Source organism: Chelonoidis abingdonii, chromosome 2 (genome assembly GCF_003597395.2).
Source record: "Chelonoidis abingdonii isolate Lonesome George chromosome 2, CheloAbing_2.0, whole genome shotgun sequence".
Lineage (NCBI taxonomy): Eukaryota > Metazoa > Chordata > Testudines > Testudinidae > Chelonoidis > Chelonoidis abingdonii.
Genome location: NC_133770.1, coordinates 104,727,366 through 104,753,518, shown reverse-complemented (window position 1 = coordinate 104,753,518; position 26,153 = coordinate 104,727,366). Strand labels below are relative to the sequence as shown.

General features: G+C 41.6%; 2 protein-coding genes across 2 annotated transcripts in view; one reads left to right on the top strand and one right to left on the bottom strand.

Moving 5' to 3' along the window:
• CNTNAP2 (contactin associated protein 2) overlaps positions 1 to 26,153 on the bottom strand; it is a 2,322,964-nt gene that overhangs the window by 165,417 nt on the left and 2,131,394 nt on the right. The window lies entirely within an intron of this gene.
• Positions 2,318 to 23,964, top strand: PDIA4 (protein disulfide isomerase family A member 4). Its single transcript, XM_032771122.2, has 10 exons — positions 2,318 to 2,568; positions 12,452 to 12,620; positions 15,820 to 16,025; positions 16,870 to 17,008; positions 17,850 to 18,055; positions 19,306 to 19,464; positions 21,330 to 21,481; positions 22,080 to 22,236; positions 22,326 to 22,559; positions 23,300 to 23,964. Exons 1-10 carry the CDS (start codon positions 2,475 to 2,477, stop codon positions 23,713 to 23,715), a joined length of 1,932 nt encoding a protein of 643 aa, XP_032627013.1. The 5' UTR covers positions 2,318 to 2,474; the 3' UTR covers positions 23,716 to 23,964.

The following is a 26,153-nucleotide window of genomic DNA, read 5'->3' as shown; positions in this document are numbered from 1 at the left end:
CAGCCGGTTCACATCTGAACCGTGCCCAGGGACCAACTGTACATGCTCGTGCTGCACACATTGCATTTCCTCACCTTCTCATTCCCCTCCCCCCCGGACACCAAGTGGCAGGACTATTTACCACCTGTGGAGGGTGAGGAGCCCCAGTGGGCCAGCCTCTACTCCACCTTGGTCCCATGGCCCACCGGAGACATCGGTTGGCAGCTCTTTCTGCAGCATTAGGGAGAACCTGGCGCATGCCTACCTCATATGTACTAGGTTGCAGCCCCTATTCTAGCTCTTCCAGCACTTTTCCCCGCACCTGTTCATTTTTGGACACCCTATCCGTGGCCCCACGAACTCGTGAGGCCTCCTCGTCAACCTCCTCCTGGCTCTGGCCAAAGTCACCATCTATAATACCAGAAGGAGAACGTTAGATGAGGGGGTGCTCTGCGACTGTGGGGCCTATTTCCATTACTCCCTAGTCTCACACCTCTGGGAGGAGTTCCACTGGGCAGCATCCACTGGCTCCCTAGAAACCTTTTGAGGAGCAGTGGGCACTGTCTAGGGTCCTCTGCTCAGTGTCTCCATCCAGTATCCTTGTTTTAAATGTTTTCCATTCCCTGTTTTTCATTAGTTGTCTCTCATATTCATTTTGTTCCTGGGTCCAGAAGTCCCTCCCGCTAGGCTGAGGGAAATGTCTTTAGAAGTGGTCAGGCACCAGGTTTCCCAATAAGGCTACAGTAGGAACAAAATTCTAGAGCACAAGTAAACCTATCTGGAAACTCTGATATTACAGTTTAAAATTCCCTTTCTTCACTGCATCCAGTTACTCCTAATTATAAGCTTGTACAATTCTAAATAATTTCTTTTATACTCTTTAGGTATTCTACACCTTAAAAGTGTAACTTTTGACATTAGTCAATCCCTAAATCCTCCATCTACTTTTGCTGCTTCTCTCTGAATTCATTGAAATTTGTCTATATCTTTCTGGAAATGAGGTGCCCTAATTGATTCTATACATCTGCTCTCACTAGAGGAGGTAGTATAGTGTCTCCCTGTCCAATTAAGAACATTGCAAACTCCTAACTTGCTGTTCACACATAATCCTCAATGTATCCCCACTCAAATTGTTCAGAGCAGCAACAAAGGAGATTGTAGATACACTAACGCTATTAAATATTTGAAATTTGACTTGCTTTTGGACCATTACCCTAGTTAACATCTTGAAATCAGATTACAAACACTCGGTGGGGGAGCGTCAGCTTTCTAGCCCTTTCTAGAGCACCTTGTTTATGTGGTGCTCTTTAATAATTCTGAAAAGTTAAGACACTCTACAGATACAGCTCTAAGGCCTCATCATCTCTAGTCTCCCACAGTTGTTTTAGGTCACACTAGTAACTGAAGTTTGGTTTGAACATTTGCAGGTGAGTCAGGTGTATGTGGAGAAGCATAATCCCAGAACCCTCCTTTATAGCATATGCTTCTTCCCCACTACTCATTTTCTGAAGTAAACTGAAGTGAAGGAAAAGTCAAACCTTCTGTGTATTTTACTTTTTACAAAAAAAATATTTGGTCCGATTGGAGCCTGCATGAGTGTAAAGATAACAGATGATATCCCATCAACAAAATAGGGTTCTCCTCTTAATGCTCTAACCTCTTCTTCCCTCGCTATGGCCTTTGGGGCAGGGGGAGCGATTAAAAGCAAACCCTAGGGACAGAAAGCAGACACTTTACAATAGCAAGTGTCGTAACAGATTAAGCTGCAGACCACAGCCAAAAATCAGAGCTAATCGGTGCACACCGCCTCCCAGCCTTCAGCTTCAGGCACCGGGGTTTTTCCAGCTGCTTGTAGTTCCTCCCTCCCTGCGTGTAACGAGCGCAGATTTGGTTGCGTGGTTTCAGAGTCAAGCGCCCTACAAGCCTGGGCCTGCCCCCACCCCTACAAGCTCCTGCCTGGGGACGCAGCTCCCCAGCCTCCAAGCCGCCCCATTACACTGCACCAGCCACGCGCTCACCCCGGGCCCCCCTCGAGAGCCCGCCGCGCCCAGCCCAGCCCTAGTCCGCTCCCCAAGCCCCACGTGTTGCGCCCTCACGGGCCGCTCGCTGTCGACAAACGCCTGCCGTCGCCTCGCCCCGCCCCCCTTATTGCCTCGCGCTCTGACCTACCCACCAATCCCAACGCGAGAAGTGGCCACTCTGGGCATGCAAGCCACGCCCCTTCCGCCTCCACCTCCCGCCCCCTCCTCTTCTTTGTGCTCTCCCCTCATGCCCACCCCTTCTGCTTCAGGGCTGGTGCCGCTGAAACTAGTGGCAGCTGGTGATTGGTGGTCGCCGAGGCAGCCAATCGGAGAGAGGCACCTCAGAGCAGGCGTGCAGTGCGGGCCCAGCCCCCTGAGAGGAAGAGAAAGAAGAGGGGAAAGGAAAAGGAGAGACGCAAAACAAGTCAGGTGGTGGAAGGTGCAGTTTTTAGGGCATTGCTAGTACGTGCAAGGATGAATGTCAGTAAAGTCTGCCTGTTAGTGCTCCTCCTGGGGCTGGCTCAGCTTGCTATATTAGCAAGCTGCCAAGGAGAAGAACAGGGTGGAGGTGAGTGTGTGATTAGTTCTGCTGCAGCAGCGGATGAGAGCTGGTGTGTCTCAGGTCTGAAAAGGGACTGGGCTTGTGTTAGAATGTCGTGGACTGTAACAACATTTAAGGGAGGAGGGGTTGGTAAAGGGATAACTACTAAATCTGCTGTACCCTGGGAAGGTACTGTTATATAGATGTTTGAGGTCTCTTGTTGACTTAGGAAGAATAGATTAAAGCTAGTGGAGGGGGAGGGAAGCAAGGGCTGGTCGGTAAGCAATTAAAAGAATTAGAGGCTGTGTGGAAAAGTAAAATGTTAGGTAATGTTAAAAATGCAGGAAAAAATTTGAGAAAATAAGAATAGCTAGAGGATCATAGGGGTTAAAGTGTAAATAAGCCAAAATCTCTGGAAATAGAAGGTGGCAGTTGTAATCCTAAAGCCCTGAGGTTAAATGGGGAAAATGCTTGCCAGAGTCTCTAAAGACTATTGATCTGCAAATTAGATAAAATTGCCACATCCCTTACAATATTTATGAAACTCATTGATTGCTTTTGATCAACTGGCTTGTGTCCTGTTCTTATGTGCATTGCGGAAATCTAAAGACTGACTTCTCCATTTGTGTAAATATTTTATGCTTTGTTTATGCTGTCTTTATAGATATGTATTCTGTAACTCATTGCCTTGGGTCACTCACACTGAAAGTGAAAACTCAGTTATAAGGTTAGAAATTCCAAGGGAGAAATTAATCTCAATGCAGAGGATCAGCATGAGGCCTATGCATTTACTAAAGGGCCAATCCCGCAATTAAATGTATATGGGTGAACTGCACATTGATTTTAATTGCAGTACAAGGGGTGTGTCTGTGCATAGTAAGTTGTAGGCTCAGGGCCTGAGAAATTTGAGGGATAACGTCTTAGGTGAATACTATGTGACAGGGTGAATTTCATTTCTAAGACCTATTCCGGCAAATATGTTTGTGAATAAAGCCTGTTTGTAGGATTGTGTCCTGAGGGAGTGATGCAAAGTAAACATGGTTTAAAAATTAGACAAGTTATTTCATAACTTCTATATCTTTAATCTTATTTTGGCAGAGGAAAAATATATTTTTTGATCTTTTTATGTTAATATAACTAGAACTAACTATTGCACTTGACCTTCTGAAGCAACTAAATGGCCTGGAAAACAACTCCGTACTAAAATGTTAACATAACGTTAACTGGATAATGCCAAGAAATAACTGTTCTTATATTTGAAGAATTTATCGCTTCTTAATATGTAACTGCTACTTAAATTAATGTTGATGGTGATTAAATTGTACTCTTCTAAACACGCACATTTATTTTCCAAAGGTGAACTTGAAATGAGTCTAAACTTCTAATCAATAAGTAGTGATAGTGATTAGCCTAATGCAACTTATCTAAAAATTATTACCTTCCAAATTAAGAAACTACCATTGTAAAAGAGAGAGCTTTTATAGGAGATAGGAAAGAATTAATTTCATGACGTGTGGAATAATCTCTGGGTGTCTTTTCCCCCCTAAACTTTTTCTTGAGCTAAATAATGACAGACCTCAAAGCCTACTTTGTGATGAATTTTTATTAAATCAATTTGCTAACTCTGCCGATTGCTTTCTTCAGGGTTTTAATATTCTTATGGGGCTTCTACTTGTCCTAGGCTATGAAAATTAGTACTTTGACTTGCAGCTCATTCTTCTTGTCTCCTGCTGCAAAGTATAAAATGAAGCGCTAGCATCCTCTGTACTCATTGTCTCCTTTCACATTAAAAATAACAAGTGTTTCAAAATTAAAAGGAACACAGAATACCGAGGATATCTACAACCTCTGTATTCTGACAGGGCTCTTACTTCAAATAATCTGTTGCAATTTTGTTTTGTTGAATCTTAAGTATCTGTGTCATCCATGCATATTTCCTCACTTCCAAAATTAGATGAAACAAAGCTACTTTGCATTAGAAATGATTTATAGTCTAGATTGCACTGAGGACATGATATAAAATGGTGTTTCAGTTTTTTAGAAACTTATTCACACGCAGATTAAAACCATAATCTTCTTGTTTGTCCTCTAAAATGTTAGACACTCTATGTAGTTTTATGCGAGCAGAGATTCTGAGATAATCACTTGGATCCCAATCCTGCAGATAGTTGCTCAGATGAATAGTCCCATTGAAAGTAAAGGTGTGTAGAATTACTCACCTGCATAAGCATTTACAAGATTAGGGCCATGGGGGAAACACAACAATTAAGGTTCTCTAGCTTTGCTATATGAGGATCAGGACAACTTTACTATGGAGGGTATATTCTGCTCTCTCTGTTTTACTTCTTATTTTGAACAGCAATCAGGAGACACCTTTACTCTTTCTTAGGAAGCTTCTTTAGTATGACACTGTCCATGCTGCTTGGCTGCTCACCTGAACACTTCCTGTGGTCAGCTTTCAGGATACAGCTGTCCTAGAGTTTATTTGCCTATTACCTGCAGAGTATTTGCTCACAAACATCTCAGGATGATATCCTGGTCCCACTGAAGTTAGTGGGAGCTTTGCCATTGTCTTCAGTGGGCCAGAATTTTGCCCTCTATCTGCAGATGACTGGTGTACGGAGTATAGTACCACACTGCCAATATCAAAGACTTTTATATGTAAACTGGAGTTTATTTTGCTCTGATATGCATTAGTTTAATAGTAATCCATTACATACCCATAATACCCTTCATCTGTGGACAACAAAGTATTTTACAGATCTTATGTCACAGGGGTTTTGTGAGAATTAATTAAGGAGTATATTTTCAAGCCACTACTTTCATCACTGAAATGCAGACACATGTCTGGGGATACAGCAGTTAAGTAGTGTTACTCTGCCTTAACTAAGTTTGTATAGGAAATGAAGAAGAAGAATTTAAAAATTTATTAAAGTAAATGTTTGAAATGAAATATACACAGGTTGAGAGGGAAGGTACTGTACATCTGGGGTCAGACTTGGGTTATGGGGGGTTACAGATACCGTTTGCAAGGATGAAAAGATACACCCCAATCTGGGTCTATGCCAGTTAAGCAATATGTATGTAAGGGTTTTTAAAGTGTCAGTGAATAAGTGAGCTTGGGTTTGCCACCCATGGAATGAATAAGAAGTCCAAATCAGTATCGGTGGAGCAGATAGGTACGTGGGTGGGGTGCGTCCCTTGGTCCCTCAGGGAAAGAAGTGGGTTATTTCCCTGGTCGGCTGTCTCAATTACTCAGTGTGGTATTGGCGGTGTCCGGTGATGTGTTCGGTATAAATGTCTCTGGACCACCTGATGGTTTCAGACACCATGAGCTGTCTCATGAGCCAGGCGTAGTGTCGACCGACCCCACATGCTGTCACAACCGGCTCGTTGCGGGAGGTCCCATGAGCCCAGGGCTCCCACCATCAGGCGTGTACCTAGACTTTGTAGCCCTGGGCTCTCAAGGACTCAGCCTGCAAGGCATACTTCAAGTCCTTCCGTGCTCGGGCCTCATGGAAGGCAGGGGACTGGTTTTCGAAAGGCACCATGACATCTACCAGGAGGACCTTCTTCTTTTCTGCGTCCGTCACGACGATGTTGGGTCGCAGTCGGCTGTCTGTCCTGGGGATGGTGGAGTCGACGGTGATCTTCCCAAGGGACGGTGGGATGGCTTTCAGTAATCAGTTCTGGATGGTGTTGTGGCAGTGCTGCCGGGCTCCGGAGTGCTGCTTGCATCCACACAGGACGTGTGGCAGGGTCTCGTTCACGTAGCCGCACTTCCTGCAGCGCTTGTCTCGGCTGTCGTGGCGGATGGCTCTGTTGAGGGGAATGCAGTTGTTTCAGGCCCTGTAGATGAACCGTCAGTCGGCGAACCTGGTGAAGCTGCCCCCGGGGAGAAAGTGAATACTGGCGTCCCACTTGCTGGACACCTCGAACACTTTGCCCTGGTCCAGCTTCCGCTTGAGGTTGTCGGCGTAGTGGTAGCGGATGGCGTCTTTCAGGGATCTTTCTAGCATAGAATACTAAATATAGTTTAAGTTGCAGGGGGACCAGAAGGGTAGTTTGGCTATGACATTTCCTGCTGGGAGCTTCAGCTTGGACACCTGGGTTAATATTCTTACCAATGGATTTATCAAGCTCAGTGTTGTGACCTTGTGTCTGGGAGTGATAGCCACCATGTCCTTCCTAAGTTGTTAAATGGGAAGGTGGTAACAGATGGATCCTGGTATGGAAGAGGGAACACAGGTACAGAAAAGATTGTGAATGACTGACATTAAAAGTGCCATAGGCTCTGTAATGATTACAAGTTATCAGGTCCTTGATTTTTGCATCACATTAGAAGAACATGTAGCATGAGCATCTAAACAATAAGAACTAGAACAGATATAACTTAGATAATGTTTTCACCCTTCTAGCCAGAAGCTAAATTTTTGGCAGGGATATATTTAGTAAAAGTCAGGGACAAGTCACAAGCTGCTGTGAATTTTTGTTTATTGCCTGTGACCTGTCCCTGACTTTTACTAAATATATCCCTGACAAAAGGGGTAGGTGGGTTCAGCATCCACTGCTATTGGGGCTCCTGGATCCCTCATCGATGCGTTACATAGAAGCTCCGGGATCCCACTGCCCCTGGGGCTGGGCTGATGTGGAGTCCCCTCACCCCAGATAGCTGGTAGCTGCAGAGTCCCCCAGCCACGTGCTGGGCTGGACAGCTGCGTGGGGTCCACCTGTGACAGCTAGGAGCTATGAGGGCACGGCTGGCTGGGAGTTCCAGCCCCAGGGCAGAAAATGTCCTGGAGGTTGGCTTCCGAGACCTCTGTGACATAATCGTAGCCTTAATTATAACTAAGAGAGAATCCTCCCCAGGTGAATAAGTTTCTGGGAGATATTTTGTCTTTGTTCTAACATTGAGTGTCCTTCCCTCATTTCCTATGCATGTGCATATTTATTTTGGAGCAGGGCCCAAGCTCGAAAGTTCAGATTTGAATCCAGGACTGAACTGCCTCAGAGTTCAATGGAGTCTGGTTCAGATTTAGGACCTTAGACATGGAGCCAGCTGTGAAATTTGCATCTAGATCCAAAACTCATTAGTATTTGGATCCAGGGGTTTGGTGTGGGACCATATGTAACTTTTTTTTTTTTTTTAATTGAATAACCCTACTGCTGATAAATGCTCCTTAATGATAAATATGCAAACATTATCTGTGTGCTCCACCACAGTTATGCAAACTTCCAGCCAAAAATATGCATGAAGATCATTCAGATGCACCCAAAGCTTGGGATGAATGTTCTGGTATGTTTGTTAAGACCTGTGGCAGGGTTGAAGCAACAAGTTTATTTTTTTTGAAATTCCATGCTCTGTGTACTCAGTTCCCACTGAAGTGATCAGAAGTTATTTTCTCATAAATATGGGTAGAGTTTAACCCTCAATAATGACTTGATGAATTTGCTGGTCACTTCGTGTGACTGCTTGTGTGAGGTTTTATTTTTAAACAAAACTTGTTGTTTTAACTGCTTCATCAATTTCTTTTGCAGGAAGCTTAATGAAAAACATAGACTTAAATTTTATTATAGCTATTTCTCTTTTTCCTTCCACACAGACCTCTGTCTTTATATGCAAATATTTATTTGTTACTTCTGCAATTTCAGCTGTAGTCACTCAACAGGCTAGCCTCATTCTGTAACTGTCACGGCACCTGACTCTTAAAAATGTAAATCTCTAACTTAGTTTGGGCTGTGTGTGTTGGGGTTGTTTTTGCATCACATCTTTAGCAGGTCTTTACCTTCAAGTCTGCTGTCAGTTTCAGAAAGATGACACTCAATGTCACTCTTAAGAAGCAATGACACTAGTGAAACTAGCAGCAAAAGTACCTAAACTCTACTACCAATGAATTATAAGTCTGCTCTTGCAAGTGCAAGAGGTGGATTGATTTGAATCAGGGATTTCTTTTTAATCAACTTTTTCTTTTGTACTTCAGTTATTTTATAAAAGTGCATTCATATTGTTTTGGTATAACCATTAAAAATGTTTTTTACAACTAAATAGAGCTTTTACACTAGATTTAGCACATCTTCTTGCTACCTAAGAGGGTACACTAACTTAAGCAACTATATAGCTTAATATTTTCAGATTCTTAATTGTACATTTTAGTACACCTCTACCCCAATATAACGCTGTCTTTGGGAGCCAAGAAATCTTACCACATTATAGGTAAAACCACGTTATATCGAACTTGCTTTGATCTGCTGGAGTGTGCAGCTCTGCCCCCCGAGCACTGCTTTACCACATTATATTCAAATTCATGTTATATCGGGTTGCATTATATCGGGGTAGAGGTGTATGTTAGAAGAGAGTGAATGATATATTGCTTATTTACTGGGTAATTAACTTTATCTTGATTTGTGTCCAGCTGCAGTAAGATGGCAACTAGAATTTAAACACACAAAACAGCATATAAAATTTATTTTTATTAAACAAAACATTAAACATTTTGAATACATAAAATTCTCTTTATCAAAACATGTTTCATATTTACAACTAAATGATTTATTAAACTGAGAAGTTAACTCTAGTCAGTGAATTAAATTGACTGTTTCAGGTCAGCCTGGGAAAATTTTCAAATATGCCCTTGCTTGTCTCCTAAAAATGAGTCTCCTAAGTTACATAGGCTGGTCTATTGTGCCAAATTTATAAAGCCTGACCTCAAAAGTTAAATGTTTGTCCCCGATTCTTTATGTAGAAAAGCAGCCTTGAACTCAAAGTTTTTGATAGAAGCTCATGGGTTCAGCATATTTATTTTTATTTAAATATTTTAAGAGACCTAATTAGTTTAGACCTTAACATATTTAAAATGAAATCTGAATTTAATACAAAACAGGTTTATTTTAAAAAAGAAAAGCGCATTTCTAATTTAAATAGCAAAATCAAAAGAAAATCTGATTGGAGGAGCACCATTATTTTTTATCCACCCTGAATATGATGCTTTTTTGTGTTTCTGACAGTGAAGAAAAAGAGGCAAGGGAATGAAGTAGTGTAATATAAATCTTTCGCCTTTTACTGTCAGCAGTGTAGAATGATCTGTGGCGTCTATCAAGGAGTACTTATGTAAAAGCTATGAAGCGTTTTAAGGATACTGAGGTAATTACAGAAGCTGCAGTAAAATTAGACCTCCATTTAATAAACTAGTAGTACTAGGCGTGGACTCTTTATATTCTTACTCATGCAAAACTTCCGTGTTCTTGTGAGTTCATTTTGTGGAGGCAATATTAATTGGACATTTAACTCTGAATGCTTGACTTTGCAACCTATAGGGTGATGGATGGGTATAAGTAAGCAATGGTACACAGAGGAGTCTGGTGGTTAGTGACAAGGCTAGGAGTCCTCAGCTGACTTCCCATTTCTGTCACAGAATTTCATTGTGACCTGAAAATCCAGTCTTGAGTGACTTACTTCAAAAATGATAAGCAACCTCAACACCTGTGCAGACCTGTGGTGTTGTTTTTTTTTTTAAACTTGTTACTTGCAGCTTCTGTTCACAAGTTTACTGGAAACGTGGGTGCTAAGCAGCCCTGAAAATCCAATTCTTTGCACTTCTTTGTTTCCCTATCTATAAAATGGATATAGTAAGACTTTCTAATTCTCAGGAATGCTTTGAGGGGTTTTTTTTTTCTTCATGTTTAAGTGTTTTGGGATCTGTGTGGGGAAATGCTTTAGAAATACAAAGTAATAACATATGTTTTTCAAGTGCATTGTCCAATTTTAAATCAGTGTTTGCAGTTGCTGCTTGAGAGCAGGTGAAACAGTGGTCGGTGTTGATTAAAGAAACTTAATCTGCATCCAGTTGTCTGTTCCTCTAAGACAGATAACCTCTGCAAGCCTTCTGGCTCCTGCAAGCACTCATTTCATCAGAAGCTATGGTATCAGATACCCTTTAAAGCTGAATGTTAATTAAAAGTAACACACAGCCACCTGAAATACAAACTGCTTTGGGGCTGAGGGGGAGGTAAAAACAGGGTAACCTTACTAAGCGATGCCACTCTCCCTGCAGTAAAACTTACCTCCTATGGCCCTAGAAGCTGTTGCTCTCTGGTCCAGTTATGCTTTCAGTTACACTGTTGAAAATCCAAGTAATTGATTTGCCATCAGTGGACTTACATAACTGAGAAAAGAACATAGTCCATTATCCCACTCCCTTGCCCATTAGCCATCATGTGTTTCTTTAATCCTGAGGCACAAACTCTAGTTGCAGCCAGAACATTTTCCTAGCTGGGAATCCTGCCCGGAGCAGATAAGTTTGGCTAGGCAGCTACATGGTTTCTTGTCTTACTACATGTTGATCTGTTTGTTGACAAGCTGACTGGACATTCACCACTACATGGTGAGGAAATTAATAATCTTTTTAATAATGCGGGCTCTGCAGTGGCAATACTTTTTCCTGCCATTAATAAGAGCTTTGGCTTTGTTAGTGCTTGTTCTATTAAATTAACTCCCTGAAAGTTCTTCAGTAAGGTTTACTTTTTCTTGAATGATATCAGTGTTATCTGATGCTGGTGTGGTTTGATCCCTCAAGTGGCTTCTTCACGAGACAGGGGACATCTTTAATTCCAAACCAAGAATGAACGTGGCAGTGGAAATAACCTAACACAAACCAAAGCTAGGACAACCTTCACTCAGGATTGAATGGCTGCTTGCTTCTCTCCTCCACTCCCCCAATACCTGTAGATTTGAGGGCTATTTAGTAAGTTCTATGGCCTGAATCATGGTTGCCTCCTAAAACAAAATATTTAAATGGGAGAAATGCTTCAGATGCATTCACTCTTAAAATAGCACTCTGAATAAATACTGAATTGATGAAAGTTGTAATGTTTTAGCTGGTATATTGCCCATTTATCCTGAAGTTGGCAACAGCATAATCAGCAGGTCAAATTATACTCAGTGTAAATCCAAACAAGCGCCTTAATTTCAGCATCTATCCAGAGTGGTGATCTGAATTAGTCTCTTGCTCTCTTCCATCATTGTTAAAAACTGTCAGGTAATTCAAGGCCAAAACCAAAGCTCTTTCTTTATTCAGATTTGTCTACATTATCACACGGAATTTTACTACATGTAGCACATTTAAGGGGACCCCACATGAACTCGGGTTTGCGCTAGAGGATCCCAGTGCAGGAGCAAGGTCATGATGGTGCAACACATAGAAAGTCTTTGAAACCATTGTATCTAGATAAAATTTCCAAAGTGGTGGATTTAGGGAGGTGGTTTTTTTGTTTGTTTTTTTTTAATGTAATGAAAATCTTGTTGTGGATTGAACAATCTCCTGAACTCAGAACAAGAAAGTGAAACTGATTAATATAATTTCAGTGAGCAAATGCAAGAATAAAATCAGCATTTCTCATACTTTGGGGAAAAAATTAAATGAAAACAATTTCACGCTCACCCACCATAACCTTGCCATGTGGTATTAAAGACTTAGATCCTAATTTATATGTCTTCCATGCCTCTCCCTACCTGGCTAGTTCTTTGTGTTTCTCTCTTCCCTCTGCCCCACCCATCCCCAAGGAGGCATGCCCCACACTTCAGGAAATGTTGATGTAAATATTCATAATGTACTTGTTTTTCTCTTTTTATATGCTTTGAGCAGCAGAACAGTTGTGTTGATGTTTCAGGTGTCATCCTCATTGACATTTGAATTAGCATCCATTGAAATGTATAGGACACCGCTTCAGAGCTGTTGTTTCAGGCTCTCTGCAAACTCTGGCAATCATAGCTGCATCGGTTACACTCTCTGATCATATTCTGAAGAGGGTTTTATTTACTTTTTTAAAAATACGGTTTTTAACCTAACGTGTTGCTTTATCACTAAACTTGAAACAACCTTACCTGAATTGGTTTTTCTCCCCACTTTTCTAGAATCTATTACAAAAGAGGATGTTGACGACAATGATGACGACGACGATGATGATGAGGATGATGATTCTGAAGTTAAAGAAGAAAATGGTGTTTTAGTTCTGAATGATGCAAATTTCGATACCTTTACTGCAGACAAAGACACTATGCTGTTGGAGTTCTATGCACCATGGTAGGTTTGAAACTTGCAGCATTTTAATATCCCTTCTATCCCGAATGGATATGAATATGGGGTTCGAGCCCTCCATTAAATACTTTCCTCAGGAGTCAGTTAATTTATTTTAGTGTACATATTTCAGCTGGGTTTGTGCGATCCACTTATGGCTTTCATGGACGGATCTGTGACTTGCAGCTTAATAACATGAAAATCTACATAGATAAAGTCACAGATCTGGACTGTGCCAGTTAGGCAGAGCCTAGAATAAGATGTGACGTAGAACGGCATGATTGCAGGGGTAGCACTGGTAGGCATTCTACCCTTGGGAGATAGAACTCTTCCCCAGCCTGCTCTAGCTGTATGCCTGGAGCTGCACCTATGTATGAACTGCAGCCTGTCCCTTCTGACTGCTGGTCACACCATAGGTAGACCCATGGCTCTCTCCTCTTGGGGCACTGTGTATCCCTGGGGGAGTAGAGACAGAGCTGTTCTGACCACAGACATTGCAGTTGTGCCTGGCTCTTATGTAGGTCATGTGGGAAAGTAAGGAAGGAGAAGGCCCCTTGCATCCTTCCCACTGCACAGCCAGGTAAGGTCCAGGCAGAATTCAGCCCAGCATCAGAAAATGGCTAGGGATTCTGGGCCTGTTTCTCAGTTACCCCCTTAATGCATCAGGAGTTGGGACTGAATTGGGAGGGAAAGGCAGCTTCAAATTACCTTTGTATATAGTTGCCTATATGCCAAAGACATGCAGGGGTTCCCCACTGTAAGTAGGTCCAGCTGGCTTTGCTTCCCTTGGTTCTCCATGGCCCTGAGAAGCAGAAAGTAGCACTCTGGCCAGCCTTTGATCATCCCCCTCCATTGGGAACTGGGAACAGGGCTAAGACACGCCCTTTACACCAGTGCTGCTCTGGTTGGGGAGCTCCCTGTTCAAGGGTATTGTCATGAGGCTATTTCTGCCTGCTTTAAGGCCACTTGACATTGGTGGAACAGTGTAATAGAGATATGGTATAACTGAAAATTGGCCTGCATAAGGTCGGCATTTTTAACTGCATTTTGCTGTACATCTCAGTAGTCCAGTTCTACAGATACTCAATTTGCATTGGTGTAACTCTGGTGCACTCAGAGGAGTTATCCTGGATTTATATTGATACAACTGGAAACAGAATTTAGGCCAATGTATTTAATCTAGTGCATTTTACACCACAAACAGTAATATACTAAAGAAAAGGAAAACAGAGGAACAGAAACTGTTGGCAAGATGCTGAGTCAGCATGGCTGCAGGAACCTTTTGCGTTGCCTGACTCTGTGATTTTATTTTTTAAACTGTAATTTAACAGTGTATTAACAGAAAAGCAGCCAAGGAAATTAATTCAAAACTTTTTTTTGAGTGAGAACGATGGTCTCTGCTTAGTGTTAACGTAGAAAATTTGGTCCCAATTAGCATTTAGATGAACCTTTCTGGCTTCTTATATTGGCTTCCATCATGTAATATCTGAATAGAATCAGGAAGGGATGAGTTCCCACCTTTGTAGCTGTAATTTGCCTGCAATTTTTTTTTTTTTTTGTAGGGCATAGTTACGTATGTGTAATGGTCATATCTTTGTAATGGAAAAGATGGAGACACTTTTTTTCTCTTAACTTTTTTCACCTGGCCTTGATGCTAAACAAAACTGATTGAAGATAGTGTTTTCCCTATGGAAATAAGACACTCTCTGTCATGCAGGCTGTCCCAGCAGCCCCAGCCCCTATATGGATTTCTAGGATGGCCAGACAGAGAGGGTGTGCAATGATGTCACAGGTGGATGGGACTTTATTAGGCAACTTTTATTTCTTCTTAGCTGCTGATTGAACATGCTCCATAGTGATCCCCCATGCACGTGTGCTCACACAGTTGTCTTTATTTCCCTCCCACAATCATTACTTACGGCTTTAGCAAAAGACTTCAGTGGAGGTCAGGATTTCACCCAAAGTCTTCAATGGTTACATCTATGCCAGGGTTCACAGTTCTGTTGTTCTGCGGTAGCCTTATTCAAATAGCCGTTATGGTTTTACAGTGGAGTGGTTTGGAGGTCGATAGAAGGAGTTGGTTGCCTTTTAACTCAAAAATAGCTGAATGGATCTTAAACTTTCTGAAACTCCTCTTCAGGCTTGGACAACTTCAAATCAAAGCATAAATGTTTCTTGATATTAAAAACAGAGGTCATAATAGAGACTATGGCTGAAGGTCAGAGTCTCGAACTTCCATGTAGATAGCACTTCTTAATAATCTTACCATTCAAAAGTACTTTAACATTTATTTAACTGATACTGTAATGTAGTTACTGGGTGGGCAAGTACAGCAGTAATTTTGGACTCCCAGATAGGAGTGAGACCTGTCATACTGGATCAGACCATTGATTCAGCTAATGCTCACCACCCTTTCTGCTCTTGCTTCATACAAGAGCCGTCCACTGACAACCTGATCACCGAACTTGACTGTTGCATTCTCTCTTCTGGTGGACCCAGACATGCACAGCAGTTTAAGAATTATTTGCTGTATTTTGACTGTGGTTTTTCCCCTGTCTCATCTGCAACATTCTAAAACCACTTTGTGTGCAATATAGTTCATTTTTTGTCTCCTTATCCTGCTTCACCTGAAAAAATGTAAAAAATGTCACCGTTTATGCACAAGCAACAGCTTGGATTTGCAGCTCATGGAGTGGCCTGATCCCTTCCCGTCTTACCGAGAGGCAACTCTCACTTCTCTTCCTTACCTCATTCCAACCCATTCATAACTGACCCTGCAGATCATAAGGATAAGCCCTATCAAGATTCCTAGATTATGATCGGGATAAAGAACTTGACATGAGTAAAATGCTGATGGGAAATTTTAGGGATTTAGTCCTCTGGTTGGTGTTAATGGAAATCATACATCTATATTGTGCGCTATTATAAATATATACATAGAGAGAGAGAGGGAGAGAGCTTTCCTTTTTCCATAGTGAGGAAGGGCAGTGTCCTAAATTTAACTATCTTATGGTAACCATTGTGACTGTAAGAACTGGAGAGGTTATGTATAGCAGGGGCAAACGTTACTAAAACAATACAGTTGGACACTCTTATCTATTCTGATCTGAAATCATAGCAAGAAAAATCACACTAATTCTGAGGTCCTCTGTGGAAATGCAGAGTAGCAAAATATACCTCCAAGTTCATGTCTCTGATTTTACAGGTGTGGGCACTGCAAGCAGTTTGCTCCAGAATATGAAAAGATAGCCAAAACTCTGAAGGCAAATGATCCTCCCATTCCAGTTGCCAAAATAGATGCTACTGCAGCCACTGCTGTGGCAGGTCGTTTTGATGTTAGCGGCTACCCAACCATCAAAATTCTGAAGAAGGGGCAGGCAGTTGATTATGATGGATCCCGAACAGAAGATGGTAAGCAGTGCTCTATCTGAGTTCAGTGTAATGAAATGAATGGAAGGGTGAAGTAACATCTTACAACTTAAGTGGAGCTTTTTAAACGTGCTGATCCATTTGTACAGTCTGTTCCTGAGTGCGCAACACCTTCATTTCAGTTAAAGAGGAATGTTAAGGCCAAGATTATTTGTATTTATTTATTTATTTTTAGGGTCTTTAGAACAGCTTCATGTTACGGTATGACTTCACCAGATAATGGGTGTCACTGATACCCAATGGAGTCTCTCTCACCCGCACCAATTTACTAATGTACAGCAGTTTGGCTGTTAAAATGGTACTCTTTCACGCTCCGAGTGAGGCCAGCTAACAGTAGTATCAGTATTGGTATATTGGCAATGGCTGTGAAGGTGCTACTTATTTGACACTTAAGGAGATGTTACTGTACTTCAGTCCAGGCTGGGAGAAAAGCTGTCTGTTCCAGAGCTGTCATTCCAAAATGTTCAATAAGAAAAGGAGACATTGAAATAACTTGTTGCAATGTACTGTATTTGCACTCTGTAAATCTAGAGGAGCATGAATTGAAATACTGGCTTTTTGTTTATTGTTTGCATTTCTGCGGTGTCCATTAACAAGGAGTAAGGCACAAAAGGAGCCCAAACAAGTAAGGGTATAGCTGGGATTAGAATTCAGGAGTTCCTTGGTCCTAGCCATCTGCTCAATCCAAGACAATACTCAAGTCACTCATGTCTCAAATTCTTGGTGATCTCAAATCTTCTTCATAGACTGATGCTACAGCACTAGGAAAGATACAGGTGTCATGGATATGCAGCATTACGAACTTGTGTATTCAATTGTCTTTCAGCAATTGTGGCTAAAGTTAAAGAGGTTTCTGATCCAAATTGGACCCCTCCTCCAGAAGCTACACTGGTGTTGACCCAAGATAACTTTGATGAAGTAGTGAATGATGCTGACATAATGCTGGTGGAGTTTTATGCCCCGTGGTAAGACAAAATGCAAATTTGTCCTCTTTCATAGATGTGGCATGGTTGTGAAACTGGAAGGAAGGGGCAGCTAGGGGCCCCCACCTGTCAAATTTAGTTTTCCTATAAACCTATCCCTTCTTAAAATGGCTTGCTTGTTTGACTGCATCCTTAGAATGGTATTCTATTTTGAATGAGTTGTGTATTTAAATGGGAATACTCCTTATACCATGTTACCCAGGGTTTTTGCAACCCAGTGCCAAGTCTCCCTGTACAACTGAACTTGATAGTTTAAAGAGCTCTTCCTCATGAAAGGGGGTGGGGAGGTAGCATTAGAGATATTTGCATAGTGTTTGGTAACACTATAACATGATGCATTTCTGACTTTTATCACCCCGTTACTCCAGTCCTGAACATCTGTTGAGGAAAAAGTTAGCTGCTATTTGTTGTGGTTTTGGTGTTTGTGTTTGTTTGGTTTTTTCCCTCGTCACAGGCTAGGACAAAATCATTGGTCACTTTAAACTCAGAACTTAATCCATTGCTGAGATGTAGTTCTCAGCAGGTGAAAAGCTAGAGGAGTAAGTCTCTGTTGCAACTTATCCTCCCTGAGATATTCCGTGTTTTAATAGGCTGAGGGCGTGTCGTGATGTGGTTGGAACCAAGTCAGGCACAGCCTTCATTAAGAAAGCACCTCTCTGAAGAGTCACTAAGGGGGGAAAAAATTAAGAATGTAACATCCCTACTTATTTTCCATTCTGGAAATGTGAATTTCCCCACTTGACATGCCTAGAAGGTGAAGCACATACTAGATATTGTTACCTATAAAATATGTGTACCCTCCCCCCCTTTTTTTTCCCTTTAGGTGTGGACATTGCAAAAGGCTCGCTCCAGAGTATGAGAAAGCTGCCCAGGAGCTCAGCAAACGCACCCCCCCAATTCCTCTAGCTAAAGTGGATGCCATTGCTGAAACAGATCTCGCAAAGAAGTTTGATGTCTCTGGCTATCCAACTCTAAAAATCTTCCGCAAGGGCAAGCCTTTTGACTACAATGGCCCACGAGAAAAATATGGTAATGGGTCCTACTATTTTGAGTTAGAATTGTGGAGGCTGGGGAGGAGGGAAGGATGAACCACAAACATTTTGAAAAAATCTTGTGTAAATTCTGCTGTTGGTGTAGCTGGAGTGATAGGGCATGGAAAACTCCATTCTCTCCTTTTCTTAGGTTAACAGGATTAACTGAATCTCTCAGAACCCTTGGATTTATCACTAGGGCCCTACCAAATTCATGGCCATGAAAAACGCACCAGGGACCATGAAAACTGACCGCTCCCTGTGAAATTTGTTCTTTTCTGTGCTTTTACCCTATACTATACAGACTTCATGGTGGAGACCAGCGTTTTCCCAAATTGGGGATCCTGACCCAAAAGGGAGTTGTGGGGGGAGGGGGATGTCATCACAAAGTTATTTTAAGAGGTTCGTGGTATTGCCACCCTTACTTCGGAGTGGCTGGAGAGTGGCAGCTGTTGGCCGGGTGCCCAGCTCTGAAGGCAGCACCCCGCCAACAGCAGCGCAGAAGTAAGGGTCGTAGTACCACAACCCCCCCTTCAATAACCTTGTGACCTTCCCCTCCTCCTCCCCCTCCCCCTACTCCTTTGTAGGTCAGGATCCCTACAATTACAACACTGTGAAATTTCAGATTTGAAATAGCTGACATCATGAAATTTATGATTTTTAAAATCCCATAACCGTGAAGTAGACTAAAATGGACCATGAATTTGGTAGGGCCCTACTTATAGCACCTTTTCATATGGGAGACAACTCAAACCAGTTTACAAAAACAAGAAGTTATATATAGGTGACACAGCACTGCCAGTATGGGCAGCCATTCCACTACACAGAGATGTCTCACTGAAGTGCTGACAGTGCGCACTGTTCTTAACCAGGTTGAAACCCAGGAGGAATTAAAGTCAGCATTTTCAGCTGGTCTCTTGTGTTTTGGATGCTCAATTTCAAATAAATGGGGCTTGGATTTTCAGAAGAGCCAAGTACTTGCAACATCAGTTGAATTTGGTAGAAGTAGCAGTTGCTCAGCTCTTCTGAAAAGCAGTCTTAAATTGAACACCTGAAATTAGAGGGCCTAAATCTTGATCATTTAGCATTTTTGTTGTTGTTTGTTGCTGTAGTACATCTGTTTAGAAAGCTTGATCTCCAACTGAAATGTGGTTTTTGCAAGCTTGAAATTGCTTCAGAGGCACAGTACCTGAACCTTGCTTTCAAGTAAATCTTCTGAGTAACTTTTTTTTTTCGTTTTTGTCCCAGGTATTGTTGACTACATGATTGACCAGGCTGGTCCTCCATCCAAACAGATTCAGGCTACCAAACAGGTACAAGAATTTCTGAAGGATGGTGATGATGTCATAATCATTGGCATCTTTAATGGAGAGATGGACAAAGCCTATCAGCTGTATCAAGATGCTGGTAAATTATATTTTTCAAATACTAAGCTAAAGGCATTTCTGTGTTCTCCCATGGACTGCCTACAGGGAGTGTTCACCTATTTCTGCTCTGAGTTTAATTTTTATTTTAGCTTTTTAGTTTATCTTTAATCCTTAGGAAACTGGCAAACACTCAGGTAGGCTGTGGGCTATTTCGTAACACTTAGGGACAACTGTGGGGTGCGTTATGCCAGGGAAAGAGGGAGGATTTCTATCTGCTGGTAGCTGACGTACTCTAAGACTCTCTCAAGAGACCAGTCCTGACCTCTCCGCTCCCCTGCCTGCCCTCCTGACATCTGCTGCCTCCCTCCTGACTGTTCCAGATGACACTTGCCTCATACTTCCTTGAATAGGGAGCCAGTGGGAAGAAGCCGGCTGTATGGCTGCAATAGGAAGTCAGGTCAGGTGTGGGAGAAGAACTGATACAGAACCAGCAGGAGGAGTGTGTGGAAAGGCAAGGCTGGTAGTTGAGAGGCAGTTAATTAGTTGGGGTGTATGAGCACCGGGTGGGGGCAGTGGGGCACAGAGGAAGCTCAAAGTCATGGGCTCAAAGGGCGCAGAGTGGTGGGAAGGGCCTTATTTTCCTCAGGGGAGGGAAAAAAAGCTTGAAGAATAGGGGCTCTACCTTGGTGGCTGGGAGTGAAGAGGAAGGGGGAAGTATTGAGGATGGGTGCACTTCTCTCCAGTCCCTCCATGCAGATCATTGACAATTCAGTTACTCCTATTCAGTGCTCTGGGAGGAGTGCAGTATTTAAATATACAAGAGGCTAAGCATTTCTGCCTCCCTTCCTTTGGTGGAGAAGGCTGGACACAGATCATTTGAACCAGTCAATGCCCCTCTTAGCGTCCACCTGAGGAGGATAGAGAGCAGCGAGACATTCCCTCTTTCCTCTCCTCATGGCAAAGCATACTTCTTAGCTCTTGCTGCTCTGATCACCAGCATGGCAGTACAGCTTCACAATTAATCTGGCCATTCCAACACAGCAAACTGTTGCACTGTTTCTCATTTGAGAGAGAGCCAGAAACATTACTTTGAAAGGTGCCTATTCCAAAATATATTAAAATAAATATTATAAAGCTGCTATTTGAAGTTGCTCAGGGTTTTGGAATACTAGAATAAATTTCAGGGGAGATTTCAGGTGAGCTGCAGTTCACGTTACATGCTGAATTTGTCTGCAGATTTTCACCTGTGGCTGGAAATATAATAATACCTGAGGCAGTATAAAGTTCTAAGAGTTTAGTCTCTAAGATGCTACTACTTTCCAAATCTTGGGGCAAGGGGAGATTTTCTATAAACTAGAGTTAAAGGATTTTAATCTTGGGCTATGTCTACACTGCCCTGAAGTTTGGATTACCCTGGGGGGTTGGAGGGCGGGGTACAAAAAATGCTGTGTTGTAATTCCTGTGTGGATGCTCATGGACTTTAAGGTCAGAAGGGACCATCGTGATCATCTAGTCTGACCTGCACATTGCAGCCCACAGAACCTCACCTGCCCACTCCTGTAATAGGGTCCTAATCTCTGGTTGAGTTACTGAAGTCCTTTAAGCCATTGTTTAAAGACTTCCAAGTCACAGAGAATTCACCATTTTTCACTAGTTTTAGTTTAAACCTGCTGTGGGCATGACCTAAAAGGTTCCTAGTCTTCATTAATGTAATCCTGTTTGAAGAGGATTAAATTAATGTAAACTAGGAGCCTCTAAATTCATGTCTGTAGCATCCACATGGGGGAGTTACAGTGCAGCACTTTGGTACACACCATAGTCCCAATTGCAAGGCTGTGTCAACAAGCCCTCAGGTGCAATAGCTTTTAGTTGCTAATTATTTTTTCCCTCACCTTAATTTCTCAGCTAATGGCTTAAGAGAAGATTACAAGTTTCACCACACCTTCAGCAATGAGATCGCAAAATTCTTGAAAGTGACTCCTGGAAAACTGGTGGTCATGCAACCTGAAAAATTTCAGTCAAAACATGAGCCCAAAATGAATGTGTTGGATCTTAAAGTGAGTAGTTTTCTAGGCTATTAGGGAAAATGAAGTCTGCTTGCTTGATTACAAGTATGTATGAAGACCCTTTTCATTCATACACATGAGCAGTTCATATCCTCCAACTGGAATTTAATAGTCCAGTTAATTTAGATATTTCCTTAAGATTATAAGGGCCTGATCCAAGCCCCACTGAAACCAATGGGAATCATTTCATGGACTTTAGTGGCCTTTAGATCAGACTCTCTAACTGTTACTTTGGTTTAGTTTTGGTTTTAGTTACATTGGGACTGATTTGTCCTCACTCTGGTTTTATGCTGGTATAACTCCATTGTCCTCAGTGGAGTTACTCCTTCTATTACTTACACAAGTAAGAATGGAACCAGCTTTTTTTGCCTCCTAAAATGACATGAAATCACTTTAATTGTGCCTTTTCCACCTCCAAAGGCTTCATGAGGCCACACTGAAGGCATAAACTACTTCTCCTGTTCAAGGATCTCAGAGATTTATTGAGCATGTTTTATATACAAAATATGTCTGTATTATTATAGATATGTACAACTTGAAATTTTATTCATTTATTTAAGCTAAGTGCAGCACTTTTTATTTTAAACAGGATTCTACTGATGGGTCTGAAATAAAGGATCACGTGGCAAAACATGCTTTGCCACTAGTTGGTCATCGCAAGACCTCCAATGATGCTAAGAGATATGCTAAGCGTCCTCTCGTGGTTGTCTACTACACTGTAGACTTTAGTTTTGATTATCGTGTTGGTGAGTTTAACTCTTGTGAGCGTCCCCCAAAATAATTGTCTTTGGAGAAGAGAGAAATTGCTAATCCTATTGTGTTCTGTTGATTTCAGCTACCCAGTACTGGAGGAGCAAAGTCTTAGAGGTGGCCAAAGACTTCCCTGAATATACTTTTGCCATTTCTGATGAGGAAGATTATTCTTCTGAAATAAAGGATCTGGGGCTGATTGACAGTGGGGAAGATGTTAACGCTGCAATCCTGGATGAAGGTGGCAAGAAATATGCCATGGAACCAGAGGAGTTTGACTCTGATGTGCTCAGGGAATTCATTTTGGCATTCAAAAAAGGTAAAAACCCCAAAATACAGGGTTGGTGATCTGTGGAGGTGGCAAAGGGACTGTGCGCACATGGAGACAGGTTGTGTTTTTTGGGTTTTTTGTTTTGGTGGTGGTTGGGTGTTTTTGTCCTGTTCTTCCCCTCCTCCTGGATCTGTTTCTGCAACAGAACTCTGTGTTAGACAGGTGATAGCTATCTCTTGCCCCTTTCTTGCATTTGTATTTTGGTTAACTGTGTGTTGCTCAGACTACACAGTGGCATCTAGACAATTCTAGCTGTGTACTAACACACTGTGTGTGTCTGTCTCAGTCACTTGAAAGGGTTGGTAAGCCTCAAATTTTCTTACACTTGCTCATGAAATATGTATGTTCAAATGACAGCAGTCCTTTATACTAGCAATGACTGAATAATGAACCAGTATGTGTCTATTATTATGGTGATGGACACCAATATAAGAAGAGAAGATTTCCATCAAAGAAATGGATTTCACCATCCATATTCCACCAGCTTGTTGTATTAAAAATTAAGTAGCTAAACCAGGTTTCAAACAGAGGGTAAGTTTATTCAGCTGGTGAAGCACACGTCTTTCCTTGTTTGAACTGGTGCAACTACACTCCTTGCTGGCCACCAATGGTTGAAATCAGGATTTATCCTCAGACTATTAAAGCCTCTTTCTAGAGGAGACTTAATTCAGTCTAATGGTGGCCTCTTTTTTGTTGACTTCACTTTCTGTTTTGTTTTGTTTTTCTAGGAAAACTGAAACCTATTGTGAAATCCCAGCCAGTACCAAAAAATAACAAAGGGCCTGTGAAGATTGTGGTTGGTAAAACATTCGACACCATAGTAATGGATCCAAAGACTGATGTCCTAATAGAGTTCTATGCTCCCTGGTGTGGACACTGCAAGCAACTGGAACCTGTATACACTGAGCTGGCTAAAAAATATAAGAATCAGAAAAACCTAGTCATTGCCAAGATGGATGCTACTGCCAATGATGTGACAAATGATCACTACAAAGTGGAAGGATTTCCCACCATCTATTTTGCTCCCAGCAACAACAAAAAGAACCCTATTAAATTTGAAGGCGAGAACAGAGACTTAGAGCATTTGAGTAAATTTGTAGAGGAACATGCAGCAAAACTAACCAGGACAAAAGAAGAGCTTTAGATGAGCTGAGGGCAGAGAGAGAATTGTTTATACGTTGTAGGGAAAGCAAGTTACTCACAAAATTTGTTGAGGGAACAATTCAGCAGTTTAAGCAAAGGGGATTCTTGAGCAGAAAAAATATTGCAGTATCTGATTTTTGTATTACAAAAAAAATCATTCTGGACACTGAACTTCTGTCTGACATGAATGTCTTTAGACTAGTTATAATTTTGATCTTTGGAGGAAAAATACAGTCTTTATTTTTCGTGACTACCTTTTGAGCTTGGTTTTTTTTATTACAGTGCAGTTTGTTTTGGGTATTTTTTAACTCTAAGATCCATAAAAAAAAAAAAAATCTGCCAGACTGGCTTGTATCTGCCTCTTCATGTTTGTTGGGTTTTTTAAGTTCTTTTTCTATCTGAATTTTAACAGTTGTGTTTCATGTGACTGTATCACTTTCTGTCTTTGAGGATGAGAAGGGAATTTTAAAATGGAGACAACTGTCTTATCAAGATCAGATGCAAACAACAAAGGTGCTAACTCGACATGCTTCTACACCTGTCTGCTTTTGCTTTATGCATGTCATTTTAGGATTACACTTCTGTTCCCTACAAAAACACGAAGATGTATCTGTTTATCAGTGGCTTCACTCTTCTCCGCCCTTTCACTCCTTTACTCCCAGGGACTTATTGAATATACTCTTAAAAAGTGAAGTAGGAGTATATGATGACATATGTTGCTTAATACTGTAATGCAGTCTAGAGAGAGGCTTTAATATTCTGAGAATAAACCCTGATTTCAACCATTGGTGGCCAGCAAGGAGTGTAGTTGCATCATTTCAAGCAAGGGAAGATGTGATCTTCACCAGCTGAAAAAACTTACCCTCTGTTTGAAACCTCAGCTAACTAGCTAGGTAATTTTTAATGCAACAAGCTAGTGGAATATAGACAGTGAAATCCATTTCCTTGACAAAATCTTCTCCTTTCTTATATTGGTGTTCACCACCATAATAATAGACACATACTGGTGGGTTTAAGCATTATGGGCTTCATTTCTTTTGGCAAAGGCTTAGGGGCTTTTGTTCATAGTGGTCTTTTAAAGAAAATGGACAGATTGTTAAATAATGGGAATGTACTGTTGTGCGTCTACCTGCAGTGGGTTGCCACAGAACTAACTGCAGCTGCTGTGGACTGTTTTTCAGGTATTCTGTCCTAAAATTCTTGAAAGTGCTCCTCAACTTTTGCATAGGCAGCTTTAGATATGTGTGTCTTTTTTTTTTTAAAGTGCTCAACATTCTTTGGAAAAACCAGGCTACAGGTGTCTAATGTTAAACCATCCAAAATTATTTTTAAAAAAACAAAACTGAAAAGTCTGGCCTTAATAATTTTTAGAAGGTGGCTCTTCTGGGAATATCACAGAGCTAATGGGGGAGAGGGGAGGGATGTTGAAGCTCAGAAAGTATTTCTGTACAGTGATCCTTCTCCTTATTTGTAGTTCAAATGTTTGGGTGCCATGTAGACTCTTAAAAATCCATATAATCCACCCCGAAGAAAGACCAGAGTTTAGTTAATGATTGTTCAAAGGTTGGGCTGAAAAGAGAAATGGTGGAAAGAGGGGGCTGGCAATAGAGTCTAACGGGGACCTTTTGGATTGCTTACTTCAAAGAAAGCTGCCAAAATCTCAGGTTTAATAGTTTTCCTAAATGATACTGATGAAAGCCAATTAAGGGGCAATTGCCCCTTGTAATTTGGAACAAAGAAGTTTTCTGTTATGTAATTTCTGACTCTCTTGTACGCTGTTTCCAGTGCCAGACCCCATACTTGACTGTTTGGGGTTTTTTTTCCCCTTTGTTAGATTGGAGGAAGGATTGTGAAAACCCCGGATTGTAATGTGCTTGAAACAAGTGACTTTTATAGGAAGTGGGTTTTAAAAATAAAATCTTTCGGAGCACTGTATCGCCTCTCTTCTCAGAGGTTTAATATTGCAGCGTGCTCCATTTAAGGTATTTCCACGGACAAAACTCTCAGTATCACGCTGTTTACAGGCACATCTCAGACCCTAACAATGTTGTTCTCTACCCTGGACTATAATGACCCTTATACCTCTAACTTTTCCTTTATAACTTGTTTGTTAATTCTCCACGATGTCTAAAAGAAAACTTAAGTTCTGCAGTAACATGCAGAATCATGGTCCTATCTTATTCCCTCTGTGCTCTTATTGGAGCAATATGACAACACTCCACTGCCTGTGATGGGCTATTCATTATACTCACGTTATGCCTGAGCTGTCAACATACCTAGGAAAAATGAACATCTTGTTTGTGTTACAGGAGTTTTACATTCATAGATTCATAGACTCTAGGACAGGAAGAGACCTCGAGAGGTCATTGAGTCCAGTCCCCTGCCCTCATGGCAGGACCAAATACTGTCTAGACCATCCCTGATAGACATTTATCTAAC